The sequence below is a fragment of the Panicum virgatum genome, chromosome 9N (genome assembly GCF_016808335.1).
Source record: "Panicum virgatum strain AP13 chromosome 9N, P.virgatum_v5, whole genome shotgun sequence".
NCBI classification, from domain to species: Eukaryota; Viridiplantae; Streptophyta; class Magnoliopsida; order Poales; family Poaceae; genus Panicum; species Panicum virgatum.
Window position 1 is genome coordinate 59504093 of NC_053153.1, and position 18151 is coordinate 59522243.

At 43.0% G+C, this 18151-nt stretch overlaps 1 protein-coding gene across 3 annotated transcripts; it reads right to left on the minus strand.

Annotated features, from left to right (window-relative positions):
* Nucleotides 1-1317: 1317 nt before the first annotated feature.
* LOC120690313 lies at nucleotides 1318-7291 on the minus strand. Of its 3 annotated transcripts, none has more exons than XM_039972919.1 (10): nucleotides 7062-7283; nucleotides 6526-6569; nucleotides 5693-5798; nucleotides 5359-5482; nucleotides 4319-4863; nucleotides 3553-3859; nucleotides 3113-3377; nucleotides 2912-3001; nucleotides 1989-2423; nucleotides 1318-1881 (listed from the first exon to the last, which is right to left on the minus strand). In XM_039972919.1, exons 1-10 carry the CDS (start codon nucleotides 7093-7095, stop codon nucleotides 1510-1512), a joined length of 2322 nt encoding a protein of 773 aa, XP_039828853.1. In that variant the 5' UTR covers nucleotides 7096-7283; the 3' UTR covers nucleotides 1318-1509. The 3 variants fall into 3 exon arrangements, with proteins under 3 accessions (XP_039828853.1, XP_039828855.1, XP_039828854.1); XM_039972921.1 differs by having other exon boundaries at nucleotides 1354-1881; nucleotides 3113-3299; nucleotides 7062-7291; XM_039972920.1 differs by having other exon boundaries at nucleotides 1354-1881; nucleotides 3113-3374; nucleotides 7062-7289.
* Between the last annotated feature and the right edge of the window lie 10860 nt (nucleotides 7292-18151).

Consider the following 18151-nt stretch of genomic DNA (forward strand, 5'->3'; position numbering starts at 1 on the left):
CCATCTACCACGTCGTGGCCGCTACCGGGTGGTTTGGGTTACTTGTGTATTTTGTCCAGTTTTAATAGTTCCACGGTGCAGGATGTCTGGTTTTGTAGTTCGAGCATGAAAATCAGATGAACGTGATAGTTGGATCCGACGCGGCAGATGGTTTTGACAAATCATCCAGTGATAGTGGAGCCCACATGCCAAACTTATCTTCTCTCATAATTGTTGTTCATATCTGTTCAACTTTCTTTCTGAAAAGAAAAAAGTCTAAATTACTCTTCTGAACTATAGTAAAAGTTTGGATAACCCCATAAACTATTGTTTGGTTCATTTTACACCCTAAATTATGCCATTTGGTTCAAATTGAACCCTAATACAATTTATCTTTTTTATTTCTCCAAGCATAGGTGGAGTCTTAAGTTGAAATTTTACAAGACGTACACGTCATAACACATCTTAGAAAAATACATCATAATTTTTTATCATAATTTTGATAGGTTAGGATATTTAATAATAAATTAATGATTGGAGTACAAAATTATATGAAAAATAACGATGAAAAAATTATAACAATTTTTTTAATATGCATTGTGATGTCCACTATTACCCTGCAAAATTTGAAATTAAAATTTAACTTTGTATATAGAAACAAAAAAGATAAATTGTATATAAGGGTAAAATGAACTAAATTGCATAGTTTAGAGGGTAAATTGAACCAAATTATAATTCAGGGGTCATCTAGACTTTGGCTATACTTGAAGAGAGTAAATTGAACTTTTCCCTTCTGAAAAATAGAATATAGAGACATGTGCTCACTCACACCCGTATGAACACCTATTAAACCATCATATGTGCATCTGTGTCAACAGATATGCTTCCCATCACTGACAGAATAATAAACGTAAATCAGGGCATCATGTTATGTCTGGGACTCAAACTCGGATGAAAATGTGCAGCTATCATCCATCTTTGTTAAATTATCACGCAGCTAAGCAGAGCTCAGTATTCAGTCTGTCTGCGCATTTGCTCGCAGTCTTTCGAATCTATTTCGCTCAGTGGCTGTGAATCATCTACCAATCAGCAAGCAGACAAGCACTAGCATTATGAATCACTTTACTGCTCACCTTAATTTGACCGGAACCGGATGCAGAGTATATCATCTTCGTGATAAGGTTAGTGGACTGAAGTAGCAGTTTAAGTCACTGTGCTAGATTATTTTGTCTGGTTCAGTTATACGACTACTTTCTTCTTTACCTTCTGTCAACTACCAGTACAAGTACAAGCAACCAAGGGCAAAGTCAAAATTTTGAAGAAACTGAAACTATCAAGTATTCCGGAAGAAGCTAGAGACATTTTTTGAATCAACAAGGCACTCCAAAAGGTGGTTTCCCCATTTATAATTAAACCAAAAAACCTGGCATTCATCAGGTTATCCAGCATATTACAGCATTCAATGCAGGTTTCTCTGGATATGGAACTGAATTTTTTTCAATAGTCGCACCAGGGAAGATGTAAAAATCTTCAAAAGGATTGCGGCGCCCACCCGAGATGGCCAAGCTGGTTCTGCTGAAACGCTCCAACTTGACTACCAGGCACCATGGCTGCAATATCAAGGCTCAGATTTCCTGCCAATGGCGGCGCTCCAGGCTGATGTACCATGGCCTGTGGGTTCTGCACCAGGGTCATCGATGTTGGGTGCAGTGCGTGAGGAAAGCCCGGGTACTGCATGTGAGCAGGATGGGGAGTAGCTGGACTGAAAGAAGGGTGACCATTGTGTGGTGGCAAGCATGCTGAATGGGGGGACACTGGTTGTCCTACCATATTATAGAACGGTGCAGATGGCATATTGGGAATCTCTCTCTGACCCTGAACCCATAGATCTGCTGTTTCAGCCTGACAAGCATGGGAAATAAAAATGTAAGAGTAATGCCTAAACAATATAGCAGGAACAGAAAAGGCCTTAAGAAATAGTTAATGGTCAAGAAAAGATTCCTCGCTACCTGTGGATTGGGTGCATAGATACTGTTGTCCTTATATTTATTCATATTGGCATCCTCAATAGCACCTGTGCTGCCAATTACACCGAGGTAACCATTATGATTTGCATAGCCACCATATCCAGCAGGGGTTCCTTGAAAAATTTGCTTATACTGATGGGGTGATCCATACTTCATGCCATTCGCTGCTAGTTGTGAGGCTCCATTTGGCATCACCAGATAGCTATTGGCGTGTGGCAACTGAGGATATGCAGGAACATTTGAATAGTTTGGGACGGGCATTGGAGACCCATACTGTGCTGAGTAAACATGGCGATATGGCAAGAAGTTTGGATACTGTTGTACTTGAAACTGTTCAGGGTACATTTGAGGCACTAGATGTTGAGCTGCACCAGATGCGAGTAACTGATAGGCATTTGCTGGATGTAAGCCCATGGCCTGTCAACAGAATCTCACATAAGCCTGGGACTATGGATAAGCACTAACAAAAAAAAAAAGATACTATCACGATAGTTGCTTGAGCATGTCAGGAGCCAACAGCCACGATGAATCCAACATTCCAACCTCTAAAAAGACATACTGGCATAGACTGCAAAAGTTCTAGGCAGGTTTTCAAAAAACTGTTCATAACTAGATGCCATAACATGCATCAAACTGTTCATAAGTAGGTGCCATATACAATGCAAAATTCACTAATTCACCAGCAATTGTAAGCCTACAAGAGAAGAATCTCAATAGTTGTCTGTATAAAAGAGAAAAGAGAAATGGTATTGAATACAACAAAAAACAAGTCGAGATATATATCTTCCAGGCTCGAAACATTTGCAAACAAATGGTTCTCACAAATTTCCGTTTCTAAATATAAATCAAGAGCAGTGTATAACAGACACCAAATGTATCAACGGACAATAGTGTGCTGATGTTACCTCAGATGGATAAGGTGTACTTTGGGCTGTTTCACCGTCAACAATTTTTGTGATAAGTGGCATCACATATCTAGAATCTGGCTCGTACACCTGGTACATCATGAAGCGGAAGGGTGAAAAATGTCAGTTTAACATCAAAACTCAAGGAATAGTATGGAGAAAGTAAAATGGAACATTGTCATCTGTTTTAAATTGATTCACCTTAAAGTTCTGCACAGCTGGATTGTCCTGATGTTGGAGTTGAGACTGAGAATGTCTGACCTTGCTTGAAATCATCTCATTTGTCCCATACTCACCAACAACCCCACAACTAGGATCCTCCACACTCTCATGCAATGACTGCTGATGCTCAGAAACTGAAACAACAGACTCTGGCTGTGGAAGTGAGCTGCAAGAACCAACATAATCGGTCTTGTCATCATGAGCCACATCAGTTGATATGATGGAATTCAATGCTGTCAGACTGCTGATGACACACAAACACAAGTCCAAATCAATTTATTGATGTAACTTGATTTAAAATCAAAAGTAAGAATCACCCAATGAGATGCTGGAGCTGCTACAGTCACCAGCTTGATCATGCAATGGGAGCAAGATTAAAAAAACAAAAAAAAAACTAGTTATAGGTGCTGCAGAATCACCTTGAAGGAGAACAATCATTTAAGTCTTCTTTAGCTACAACAGTATGCGAGGCGGTTACTGAAGGCTTCAGATCACTTTCAGATTCAAAAGTACCGAAGATGAAATGAGTTCTTTCTGAGTCTGGTACCCTGATGTGCTCAGGTATGATAACATGTTCATCTTGGGATACATTAGCTTGTGAGAGCTTCTTAGACAAACCAGCCACTTCTGCCTGGCTACCATCAACACCGGGAGTCATAACACTAACTTCATGATTGACACAGTGGGGGCTTACTGACTTGGGCTTCCACTCCAGATGTAGGCTAACTGCAAACAAGTGAGAAGTACTTCTATATTTCAAAATGCTAGACAAAAGTGCTACCAAAGATGAAAAAGGGCATAGCCTTTTCTGTCAGGAAGTGCAGATAAATTTCCACATGGCTCAGTGATAAGAGTTAAAACAATTTTTTTATTAAAACTGGTCAAATGCTGAGAAAAAACACTATACAAATGTACATAAAGATAAACTAGTACTAATGTACATAAAGCGAAGCTAAGGACCTAATATGATGAGGACCTCTAGCCAAATATGCACTTGTAAACTAAGTTTTACTCGCTTAATGCTTTTCGTAAAAAAACACCTTCTATATGGCAGTATAAAACTTGCATGTCCGTGCATAATGTCTTAGACAAAATTATGTGTAACAAGAAGTGGAAACAGCAATCATAAAAAGCTACTTATTTGTCAATAGTTCTAACAAATCAAATTCCCATGGAAGTGCTAACCTTTTGTATGACTAACATGATGGGATGCCCTACTGCTCAACAGTACAGGAAAATTAGAACGACTGTTCCTCAAAGGGGTAGTAGGGAGTCCAGATTGCTGTTCATTCAGAGGGCTATCTTTCGGTGCTGATGTCACTCTGGCTGAGCTGTTAGAAGTAGATGTGTTTGTTGCTGCACTATCAGAAGGCCGTTGCCTAGCACCAACTACTCCAACTTCACGCTTTATGGCTCCAAAAGTTCCAGCAGATTTGGAACCAGGAGAAGGTACATGGATTGGATCTGATGAAGAACAGCAAAGTTCCCCGCCAAAATTATTTGAAACAGTTGCCACTCTGTTCTGGTTGCCCTTTCCCAAAACTGCATTGGAACCAACCAGTGTTGCTTGCATCCCTTCAGATTGTTCCAACTTTCGGACACTAGAAGGCTTGACTTCCTTATCATGGGATTGAGCAGCATTTTTGATACCATTATCAGCTTGAGCTGAGACATGTCCATTAACATTGGGAGCAACCAAACGATGTTGTGCAGCTACCTTTTCAGTTGAGCTTCAGGAACAGGACAATGACATATATGAACAGATGTGATACTGGTGAAAATGATGCAGCAAATTTCAGTGTAGATAAACGAAACAAAGCAGGTACAGATCATAAAGCAGAGAAGCCAAAATACTACTAAACATTTATCTGAACTACAATAACGGCAACCATAAATATGGTGATAGAACTACTAAAACATGAGTAAAGGACGCAAGCAATTGGCGTGTATGTGGTGGGGGTGGGGTGAGGGGGGGTTCACATATCAGCCGTGTGAAAACAGTCAAATAACATAAACTTGAAGGAAAACAGTGCATAAGAGAAGTCCACCTACAGCAATATTAACAGTTTGTGTTATGTTACTGCAATTGCAAGTTACAATTATCTCATTATTTTGAGATGATACAATATTTACTACCAGCCAACCGCCCAATTTAGGTGGGCCACTCCAGTTCCATTTTACATAAAAAGGATAATACAAAAAAGGGTTTAATTGGCATGATCTACCTTTCATCTGCAACAATTGGATCATCGCTAGAATTCCTGTTGTGAGATGCTTCTAGAATCGTCTCACTAGCCTCTTTCTGTTTACTTCTGTTGTCTTTAACAACACGAAATTCCTGTGTGAATCCTGAAAATATAAGATGTCCAAAAGGTTAAGAGGAATATCTTTACTCTGAAACGCTGGATAACAAATAATAATCATGATAATTTCAATTTCATTGCCTTAACACAGCAGGTAGGCGCGACCTACTTTTTTGGCGGGGGGGGGGGGGGGGGGGGGGGGTGCATATGCAAAGCATAATGCATCGAAAACAAGAAGTCAAGAACAACATAATACCATATTGGCTTCGAGAGTAGCCTCCTCTGTTAATGTTTCTATTGAAAACTCTTCCAGGTCTTGCCCATTCGGTTTGCCTTTCATTTTGCATTCTGAAAGCATTGTTCTGCAATGGCAGAATACAGAAAGCATAAGAACATATATTGTGTCTACAAAAGTAGCTACAACATGATATTTCAATTAAAGACTCCTGAGGGGGCGTTTAGTTCCCAAAAAAGTTTGCGCAGTACCCGTCACATCAAATTTTCGAACACATGCATGGAGCATTAAATGCAGTTGAAAAAATAATTAATTACATAGTCTAACTGATTCCTACGAGATGAATCTAATGACGCTAATTAATCAATGATTGGACATTAATTGTCAAATAACAACGAAATGTGCTACAGTACCACAACCCAAAACTTTTTCACCAACTAAACACCCCCTGAGTATGCAACAACAATGATAAAACAGCAGGAATTTGGAATAAAAATAGACTTCTTAAACAATTGTACATGTGTATCTAGCAAATTCCATTAACCGAGCAACCAAATGCATTGCATCAGTGATAAAACAAAAGTATGCAGCAAAACAGACTTCACAAGAACACATACTTTTGTGTTTGTTAATTTACACTATATAATCTTTGAGAAAGAACATCCAGCATTAGGAAATTTATGGACCGCTTACAAATTTATTACAGAAATAAAACAGCAGCATTTGACCAAAACAAGCAAAACTATATGTGAACGCCGCATAGGAAAACAAGTCTGAGCAAGGAAGTAAAAAACATAATCATTCAGGTCTCATCAAGCATGCAAATAATAACTTGATTAAGAAATAAACCACACCTCTTTATTGCTGTCATGTCGCTTTGTACCGTAGCCAAAAGAATCTGTACATGGCATAAACCTGTAGTTAGTACTTGCGCCATTCCAGAAATCATATAGGCTCATAGTTTTCATATGGACAAAAAAAAGCTTGAAGGTCAAGGCTCAGCTAATGCACAGAATTAATATGTATCCCTAGCGTTCACCAATAGCACCAAGCGCTCATCTATTCAATTCACTTTAACTTCACACCTCCAGTGGTCCGCGTAACACAGGGCGCGAACACGGAGGTGCAGTTTGTGCCGAAGATTATTGCAAAATAAAGTGTTAACTGTAGCAATTGCTACGTTAGGTCATTAGACACCTTAATGCGTGCACTCACACGCGATAGGGTCCCGGTGGGTGAACGCCACTGAGATCAATCTCGCGCTAGGGCCTAGGGGCAAGGAGAACCGGATCGAAGTAACAGAACGGTCGATTAGGGCTCCATCGCTCATAGTAGGGGAGAAGAAATAAGAGCGCGCAGCGCAGTCCGAGGAAGTGCAGTCAGGGCTCACCACCAATCCCGGAGTGACCTCCTCTCGACGCCATTACAGGAGACGAGAGGAGGAAGAGGAAGACGGCGGCGGGGACGGGATAGGGGCGAGCTCAAGCCGGCGTGGGTGGTCCGGTGGGAGGCGGCGCGGGTGTTGGGGGCAGGTGGCGGCGGGGCGAGGAGGGTTCGGCGGCGGCGCGAGGCGAGGAGGGGTTTCCGGTTTCCCCTTGGATGACGATGGCGATGGTGGGCGAGGCCGAGACTTTTTTGAGGGAAAGAAAGAGTCGAGAGGAGGTGTACTGGGCCGACACTTTGCTTGTTGGGCCGTCGACCCAATGTCTCTGTGAGTTTTTTTTTTGAGTTTTTGAGTTTTTTATTTTTTTTCAATTTATCAAAAATATATTTTTTTTTGCAAATTTGTCACCCAGCCGCTGGTTCATCCGGCGGAACCGATATATCGCCGGATGGACCGGCGGTAGGGTCCGTGGGCCACGGCCTGACAACAAATCGCCGGATGAATTGGCGATAGGAGGCCAGGTCCATGGGCCATTGTGGGCCGGGAACCTACCGCCAGTTGAAACGGCGGTATCTCACCTTTACCGCCGAACCAACCGGCAGTAGGCTCCCCCTCTTAAAACCGGCCCGCTCTGGCCGACTCCTCCACTCCCAAGTCCGCCGCCGCCTGCCCGCTCGCTCCCCCACGCTCGCCCGCCCGCTCCCCCGCCCGCGGCGCGCCTCCTCAGGACCGTCCCCCGGCCGCTGCGCGGCGGCGTGCGCCGGGCCTCCGCGCGCCGGGGTTTGGCCGGCCGCCGCGGCTCGCCGGCGCTCCCCGGCCCGGCGCTGCGCGGCGGCGCTCGCCCGGGCCGGGGCGCACGTTCGGTCGCACGCCCGTCCTGCACGACAAATTATGTCAGGTAATTTTTAAAATATAGTTTTATGATTAATAGTTGGTAGACTAGTACTAGAAAATGCACGTATGCATAGAGTATTAGGTGTAGCAATAGTTTTAATAAATATTAGTGATTTAGATATAATTATTTTTGATATAAATTCGTAGTACATGAAATTGAAAATATATACGAATATTAGTTTAGATATAAATATTAATGAGTTGAAATAGACATATTAGTGTCATAGAAATATTAGTAATTGATATTAGGTTACATAGAAAATGTAGGAATTGAGGAAAGTTATAGAAATTCTAGAAAAATAATTAAGATAGATTTAAAAATTAATTATGCCCCATTACTCGACTTACAATTATAATTGATGATAAGATATGCTATCAATATTGGAATGGTCGTCATTACAATATAATTGAGTTACATACAGTACTTGTTGAATTGAAATATGAAAAATTGTTTGAATCGATTTTCGTATGTTGACATCTGTGTACAAAATATTATATTGTATTTACTGGCGTTACAAAATAACAGAAATATTTACTGGCTTTGATTAAATTTTAAGGACAAGTAATTATTGTCGTAAATATCGGCAGGCATGTCAGATGATTTGTATTGGAATGGTCGGCAATACAATATAATTGAGTCACATACAGTACTTGTTGAATTGAAATATGAAAAATCAAAATATTATATTGTATTTACTGGCGTTACAAAATAACAGAAACATTTACTGGCTTTGATTAAATTTTAAAGACGAGTAATTATTGTCGTAAATATTGGCAGGCATGTCAGATGATTTGTATTTTCAAGTGTTCTATGGGTCAGGAGAAGTTAGATATGGTCCTGAAGGGGTAGATTTGTTAGAGTTTAGTTCGACCAAAAAAAAGTACCCAGAGCAAGAGAGAGGTCTTGAATTTCAATATCCAATTGGCTATTTAAAGCTTTCGGCCTTAATCGAGATGAATATGAGATCTCTGTCATGGCAGTGGTCAGTCGAAGAAAACCAGTGTTTTGGGAGCTATTGTCGCTTGAAGGGACGCAAAACTGGAGGAACTGTGTCAATATAAGTAGTAGCCGAGGCTTACCACTTGTGTTGTTTGTTCAAGCGTTCGAGAAGATTACTTTTAGTACTGAAGCGGGTGGGGATCATGAAGGGCAGGGAGATATAGTATCGGAAGATACCGAGACGATGCATGAACCTCAAGAAGAAGGTGGTGAACTCGAGATTGTAGAAGATGATAGACATGCTGCACACGAACCTCGTCAGGCAACTGGTCAGGCTGATGAAGGGGAAAACATTCCAGAGATAGTTGAAGAGTTTCAGAGGGAGGGTGAACAACAGCACAATGCAATGAATGATGACTCCTCGGATGATGATGATGATGATGATTACCATGTCCCACACAACTGGTCCGGGTATGATTTTTAAAAATTAAGTGTAAATGAAGGTGAAGCGGTCCCTTGGAAGTACAGGCAAAATGAGGTATGCATCGGTTCGGTGTATGCCAACAGTGACAATATGAAGGAAGCTATAAAACATTGGTTGACTCTCTCTTTGCAAAGACAGTTCAAAGTTGTCAATAGCAGTCCGAGAACATATGACGTGCGTTGTGTGAGAAGTGAATGCCCTTTCAGGGTGTACGCTTCTAAGGGCAAGTGGCAGGATTTCTTTGAGGTCAGAAAAGTTGTGGAGCATACATGACTGCTTGGGCAATTAGAACCACAGCACCGCAACCTCAGTGCAGGTTTCATAGCTAACTACATGTACCCTTTGATCGTGGACAATCCTAGTTATGAACCTAAGTCAATTATTTATGCTGTTGAGGAGGAGTTTAAATATAAAATTAGCTACAATAAAGCTTACAGAGCGAAGCAGAAAGCGCTGGAGATGAGGTGGGGGACGTATGAAGCTTCGTATCACAATATGCTGGCACTGCTGCACACCATATGCCTTAGAAATCCTGGTAACTACTACGACTTAAAAACGTATCCATGTGCCCAGAAGCCTGGAAAGCAGGTACTCCAATGCTCGTTCTTGGCCTTGGGCACTTGCATTGAGGCGTTTCCGCACTGCCGGCCAGTCATTTGCATAGATGGGATATTCTTTACAGGAAGGTATAAAGGCATAATCCTCACAGCTGTTGTAGCTGATGGTAACAGGCAATTGTTGCCTTTGGCAATTGCCTTCATGGAGAAAGAATCAAGGGATACTTGGTATTGGTTTTTGCATAGGGTGAAGCAGATGATTGTCAAAGATATAGAGAACATGTGTTTGATTCATGATCGACACAAGGGTATATTACAAGCAATCGATGACATACAGAATGGTTCTACTGAGTGCTGTAGGGCTGCACTTTGTCCAGACCTAAAGAGTAGGTGGTGCATGAGGCATATAGGGGCAAACTTTCATAGCCAATTCAAGAACAAAACCCTTATGAAGCTGTTCAAGCGGTTATGCAGCCAGAATCAGAAAAGAAAATTCAACTTTCTATGGAAAAAGTTGGATGAGCTGACAAAAAAGCAAACGGTGGAGCTAGCGAAGAGACCTGCCACTACAGAGGAGGACGACCAGGTCTTACTTGAAGACATGGGCTTGGACGGTCCGGATGTCAGGCGCAAAAGGAGAAGGACAATTAAGACATTCTCGGAGTGGATTGAGTATGAACCAAAAGAGAAATGGGCTTTACTATTTGATGAAGGAGGTGCTAGGTATGGTATAATGACTACGAACCTAGCCGAGGTATACAATTGGGTGCTGCATGGTGTAAGATCATTGCCACTTGTTGAGATCGTCGAGTTCTTCTTGTATCGCACTTGCGAGTACTTTAGAGACCGTTACGCTGTGGCACAGAAGGATATGGGCGATAATCGCAAAGTTTACGGATACAAGATTACGGAGTACATGGAGGCGGCTTTTAAAAATGTCCGTTTACACCGGGTGACTCCAGTTGGCTCTATGGAACATCGGTACGAGGTGATGTGTAGGGACAAAGCTCGAATGGGGGGTCGGCGTGAGAAGCATGTGCAGGAGTGTGTTCTCCGTACCGATGCTTGTATTTACTCATGTCATAAGCCAAAGCTGCTGCACCTCGCGCTACAGGGCCAGTCCCTCGGCACGACGGTTAGCACCCCCAGCACAATCGGGTGCACCGCCACGGCCACCGGTCACGATGGCGACCCCGTCGGCGTCTGCAGCTCCGCCCCCGTACGTGCCTCGACCATCACTTTTGTACTCGGCAGGTAAATCATCCTCTAACCTTGTCTCAATCCGATAGTACGGCAACATGTAAAAGTTCATTAATAAAATTATACCTATTTTTCGTGCAAGGCCCGACTCGTCGTCATTTACTCCGATGGATCCGTCCGGCGCCGAATCTTCCTCCCGTCGACGTCCAATTCAAGATTTAGATACGTTTAAGAGCACTTGTTAATATGCATTAACATCTATATACTTAATGGTACAATGATGGAGGCTGCCTTGTGAATCAGAGTACCGGCAGCTCGGAGGGACAGACCACGATGAGGAGGCTGCGGACGTGGACGACCTCGAGCAGGCGGACTGGGTGAACACGTTCTTCTCTACTGCATTGATGCCAGAGGAGGCCGGCCCTTCACAGCTGGGGGGTGCCCCACCTGCGACGCAGGACTCCACTCAGGGGGGAGCAGACACCTGTTCCTGACCAGACTCGTCGTTCCACTCGCGAGGCCATTCCACCAGAGCCACTCACGTACTCACAGCACCACACTAGGGTGGCCCAGGCTGCAGAGCGACGTGGCAGGAGGAGAGGGGGCAAGCGCGGACGCATCTAGTGTACATGTTGTTGCTTATTAATTATTTTGTTCCGACTATGTTATGTAGGTCTGTGCAGACTATGATGGGATGTGTCCGTTACGTGCCATTATGATGAGTAGGCCGGTGCAGTGCTTTCGACGATGGGATGTGTCCGTGCAGTGACATTATGACGATTAGGCCGGTGCCGTGCAGTGTTCCGGGCGATGAGATGTGTCAGGGCAGTGCAATAATACCGAGTAGGCCGATGCAGTGGCAGTACGACTATTAGGTCCGTGCGATAGTACGCTCGATGGGATACGACATTGCACTGACAGTACGATGACTAGGCTGCATGCAATACAACTATGACCGGCACCCGTTGATCCGAGGCCGCGGTGTCATGACCGCCTATATATATCCGCAGTGGCAGACACATTGCTACTCACTTCGGTAGTAGCGTCTTGCTTAGGTAGTTATGTCTGGGGGGTCGTCTAGTGGTAAGGGTTTCGGTGGTGGGAGAGGAAAGAGGTTACGGAAGGGACCGCCTACTGTGTGGGAGGGTCCTGTTGGTCCTGAGATTTATCCAGAACCAGTGTTTGAGTTTCCGGTTCAGAGCAAAAGTGAGTTCACTACCACAAAACCTCTGAGAGGATATGATAACCGCAAAGAGGAATGGCCAAAATACATGCATGGTGAGAACTGTGTAGTGCAGATGATAACCGAGGGAGAGGATGGAGGCCGTCGTTTCTTCAAATGCCCGCGAGCATGGGTAACTTTAACTAATCTTCGTTTGTAACATGTGTTGCATCTCGTTCGTATTACTTACCCCAGGTTACATGTTTCAGTCTTCCGCAGATGAGGATGGTTGCGGATTCGTTAGGTGGGTGGATCCAGCTTCTATTCATCCACATCAAGAATTCATTGAGTACCTGCAGAATCGTATCTTCGATCTAGAAATGAATATTGGTGACAACGGCACGGAAGATGATGACAACAATGTTGTCGTGTCACAGGACACAATCTGCAGTGATCTATACTGCAATTGTCCATGTCACAAGAAGGATGGGGATCTGCCACCGCCGTCACCACCGCCGCAACCACCAACAACGGACGCTTACTATGGCGAAGGAGCCACACAATATGCAAGGTGGCCGCACTACTATGTGTAACCTTTGTTATATTCGAATAAAAGCTGGCTATCTAAAAAACCTACACAATGCTAGGTTTATGATAGCGTGCTGTCTGTATGCCGCTCGATTTATCCTAGAGGTAGAACGTTCAGTACGTTTGTGTATTGTCTTCACTTGTTCAATGATGTTTGCATGCCGGGGAACCATTTCTGACTGATGTGATGCGTCCAGGCCAAAGGACACAGCTGTGTGGAGTGTGCAGTGTTGTTATCACGAATAGACCGGTGCAGTGCTACGCATAGGACGAGATGCTCGCTGCATGTACATCCGTGAACCAGTGACAAGACACCTAACTGCATTCTTGTCGGAACATCCGTGAACATAGCTTATGGACCTTCCAAGTTGCTCCATAAATAAGGCCACCAGGCAGACCATGGAACCATACAACAGCACACTGCAAGCACTAAACAACTCAAAAACATGTCTTCCTCAGGATCCACCTATATTCCTTGGAGCAAGCGTGGAGCAAATATACCACAAGAAATCCAGGTGCCTATGTGCTTTTGCGGTTCGTTGTGCAAGCTCATGAAGTCGACATTCTTGGGAGACGACTTCGGCATGAGGTTCTTCATGTGCGACAACTATGAGTATGATCCACCCAAGCATTACGGCAACGACCGAGCTAAGGTACTAAAATAAACTACCAGAGCTTCGCAATTGTTGACCAGTTACTGATTACTAACATGATTTGGGGAAAGTCTCCACCGCCTCTATGTGATTTCGTGCAGTGGTTAGACACCGAGTAATCTCAGGAAGCTAAGGATCACATTGAACGAGAAGCTAGGTGGGCTGCAGAAAGGTGGCAATGAATGTTGCACGAGGAACAGATGGAGGAGAAGCGCAAGAAAGACCAGAAAGATATCCGGAAGAGGATTCCAGAAGTGGAACGTCAGGAGGCGGAGGCACGTGAAGCCGACAGGGAGAAGAAGCGAGAGAGGGCCCGCTGTGCTAAGGAAGCAGGGCCCGAGGCTATTAGGAAGGGGAAATATCCTCGGTGCTCTCAGTAAAGCACCACCATGTAATCTACGCAATTTAAATTCCCAAAGACATAGTTACCGTGTTGCACGTGCCACTGTAGTTCGTTGTTTTAGTTCCAAGTTCATAGCAAAGGTATCATGCGTCATTTATCATAGTAGTGCAGACGCAATGACCCGTTGCTATGTTATCGTTATCTTAATGAAATCAATAACTTTATGGCTCCTGCCTAATTTGTCATACTAATTGCATTGGAGGTGCACATAGTTCGGTCGACCTAATTTAGTTGTGCATTGGATTCGGTCAGACATGACATGTAGTTATGTGACCAAAGTGGAGAAGATCAAGACAAGGCTTGGCTTGATGGACCGGTTGCAATGGAGAAGGGCAAGTCAAGGCTTTGAAGCGAGGGACCGCGAGGTAGTGAAGCTTGGGCAAGATTTGGCTCCGATGGACTGAGGCAACGGTGAAGAGCGAGCAAGGTCAAGATCGATGGACCAAAGAGGTCATGTGATGATATGGAGTGGATCATATCATTCAAGAAAGATCAAGCCAAGTGTTGACTCATGATGATGATCGAAAGGCTTGATGGAGTTTGGTGCTTATGTGGCATCAATATTTGGGATGATGAAATAGAATGCGCAAGGCAAAGGTATGACTTGTAGAGCATTTCATTTCACCGGTCAAAGGTTGTGTAGAGAAGTGCATGACCGGATTTAGGATAGATGGTCGTACTATCAAGAGGGGCAAACTTTGAAAATGATTGTGAAATGCCACTTGAGCGATCTAACATTGCGATGTTGCTACGATCGAGTGGCGTGGTGAGATCAAGTGAAAATCCTTTGAAAATGATTGTGAAATGCTAACACACATGCACATGGTGTTATTCACGTGGTGGTGTTGGCACATTTGCAAAGGAGAAGGTGTTGGAGTTGATGTTGATCAACTTGTGGGAAAAAGAAATGACGGGCGGACAGTCCGCCAGTATAATTCTGTTTTGTCCAGAGAGATTGCAGCTCTGTTTGGGATTGAAGGTCGTACTGCGGACGGTCCACAGGTGTTTTAAAGAAATCGTCCAGAGAGGTTGTTTCTCTGGCTTGGGCTGAAAGGTTGGACTGCGGACGATCCGACCAAGGGGAGCGGACGGTCCGCATGTCACTTAACAAATTGACCAGAGACGTGTTGGGTCTCTGGTGGGTTTTATGAGTGAAGGGCGGACGGTCCGCCACTGGGGTGCGGACGGTCCGCCGGTCAGTTGAGAAAATGACCAGAGACGATTTTGCTTCTGGTAGGTTGCACGATGTGAAGGGCGGACGGTCTGCTCAAGGGGTACGGATGGTCCGCCCCTCAAACTTTAAGTTTGTCCTCCAAATCACAAGTCTTGTATTTACATTCATATATATCTAGTGCTTGTGTAGTTGTTGTCTAGTGATTAGTTAGCTTGTGTAGCTTGCTAATCATCTTCTTGCTTGTGTAGCTAGAAGTAGAGATCCTAGTGTAACTAGTTAGCTTGTGTAGCTTAATTAGTTGCTCTTGCTTAGATTGTGTAGCTAAGCAAGTTGAGCTCTTGGGTTTGGATTGTGTATCCTTATCCTTGAGCATCTAATGAGCTTGGGTTTGGCTTTGTGTGTTTGCTCATTAGAATTGTGTAGGAGCTCCTCCGGTTTGTGAAGTACTAGTGCTTAGGCTTGTGTGGCTTGGTATTAGAATTGTTAGGAGAGCTCTTGCTAGCTGGGCACTCCATTTGCTTTGTGTAGAATCTTTTTGGAGGTGCCTTAGAGTCATAGTTAGAGGGGTGAAGTCTTGGCTAAGCGAATAGTTTCAATTCCGCATAAGTTTCGGTTAGCCGGCGCAATTAGTTTAAGAAATGACTATTCACCCCCCCTCTAGTCCGTCATCTCGACCCTACAAGTGGTATCAGAGCCGAGGTCTCTCATTTGTGGTACTTACCAACCCGAGAGGATGGCGACTTATGGGCTAGATGTTGAGTGTCCACATATTTTTTATGGCACACACTTTGCGCGGTGGAGAAATTGGATGACATGCAATTTTAAAGTTATTTGCCCTCAAATGTGGTGGATGGTAGATGTAGGTTTTTCTCATGTGTTGGATGAAGGAAATCTAACTCAAACACAAGAGAAATGTCTAGGTCTAGATATCTAAGCTACTAACATATTGTTTAGATCTTTGCATGATTGCATACTTGGTGAGATCATGGATATGAAAACCGCCCACGAGATTTGGAGTTATCTCAATGAGAAATATGGGGCGGCCTTCGATGATGATGATGATTTTAAGGCCAAGGAGGAAGTGCATGAGGATGGTGAGCACATCCACGACATGGTGGTTGTGGAAGATTGCTCCATCTCATGGTCAAGTGATGATAATGATGATCAATCTACAACAAGCTCACTTGACATGATTAATGATGTTAATTCAAGTGTTGCAAGTGATGATTTTACTCCAACCACACTTGATGATCAAGTTGTTCATGCATGGATAATATTGCTACCTAAAGCTCATCTTTATCATCACATTGCTTCATGTCACAATGTGACACAAAGGTATCAAATTGAAATGTGATTGATCTTAATTCATATGATGAGCTCTTGAGTAGATATGCTAGCTTGATCAAATTATTTGAGGAAGTGTTAGCCAAAACAATCAAATTTGAAAAAAAAAACTCTTTTCTCAAAGACACATGTGAACAACAAAAGTATCTACTTTATGTTATAAGTTGTTCACATGAGGAGCTAAAATTGACTCATGAGGAGCTTAGTGTTGCTCATGAGAATTTGGTACTAGACCATGCTTTACTCACTAACAAGCTTTCTAGTAAAAGAATTAAAACTAGTGACAGCTCATCACATGGGTCAAAGGATCAATTGCAAATTGTTGCTAACCCTTGTGATGTAGGCAAGAAACATGTATCCACCTCATGTGATGATTTTATTGTCTATGCTATGTACCTCACATATAGATGCTTGTTCTTCTTCTACTATGCAATATGAGACTAACCTTGTAGAAGAAAACAAAGAGCTCCAAAGTCAAGTGAAGTATTTGAGCAACAAGATAGAGAGATGGACAAAATCAAAAGCCACACTTGAAAGCATAATCAAAAACTAAAGAAGCTTCGGTGACATGAGTGGTATTGGTTCCAACAAGAGCAAAGTCAAAGGCAAGAAATGGGGCAAGAATAAATATAATAGGAAGATGAAGAAGCAAGAAGAAATAAAGCTATCTCATTTCATGTGCTTTCAATGCCATGAGATGGGACACTTTGCAAATGGTTGCCCCAACAAAGAAAAACTCAAGTTGAAGAAGGAAGAAGAGAAGCTTAAACATGTCAAATGCTTCAGGTGCCGCACTTGGGGTCACCTCACCTCAATGTGCCCAACCAAGCAATTGGTGAAGCAACAAGAACCTCAACCAAAGCCACAAGTTGAGCAAGAAAAGGCATCCCAACCTCAAGTCAAGATCAACCATGATGATCAAGTTGATGACTTAAAGATGATGAAAAAGAGAACAAAAAGGGGTGGCAAGGCAAGAACAATGCATCCAACTCACATTCAAGATGCCAAGATGTTGAGCAAGAATAAGATTCAAGAGAAGAATCTACATGCTCATATCAAGTGCCATAGTTGTGCAATATTGTGTCACCTAGCTTCGGGTTGCCCAAACAAGCTTGAGAAGAAGGCTCAAGCAAACAATGAGAAGCAAGGCAATGAGAAGCATCAAATGAGTAAGGAAGAAAAGGCTCAACAAAAGAGAAGATGCTACTTATGCCGGGAAAGGGGACACATGGCTTATTCATGTCCCTTAGGTAACAATTCTAAGCCTATTTTAATTGATGCAAATATTATGCTTAGAAAGGATGGTAATGGTACCTCATTTGTTATTATTGCAAAACATCCTGCTATTCATACTAAGGCATTGCCAAAGTATGTTGCTCCTAACTTGAGAGGACCCAACCTAGTTTGGGTACCATCAAAACGTGGATGAATGTGTGTAGGTACCAAAGGCATTGGAGGCTTGATTCAAATAAAATTCATATTTTTGATCTTATGATTGAATCAAGGAATTGAAGCTTTTTGCATATATACAACCCAATGCCATGACAAGCTTATGAAGTTCAAAGTGCTTTCAACATACAAGTGCAATTATCATGTTGTGGGTGATTTACTGGAAATATTTGATGACTTGCAAACTTATTTGTGTTAAACCTTGCTTTTGGATGAAAAAATCATTTTGCAAATTGAAAAATGAGCTA

Coding starts and splice junctions, on each gene's coding strand:
- LOC120690313 (XM_039972919.1), bottom strand. CDS start 7,095: ATGGCGTCGAGAGGAGGTCACTCCGGGATTGGTG. Junction 6,570..7,061: donor AGGTCACTCCGGGATTGGTG/GTGAGCCCTGAC, acceptor TGCCATGTACAG/ATTCTTTTGGCTACGGTACA. Junction 3,002..3,112: donor CAGCTGTGCAGAACTTTAAG/GTGAATCAATTT, acceptor ATGATGTACCAG/GTGTACGAGCCAGATTCTAG.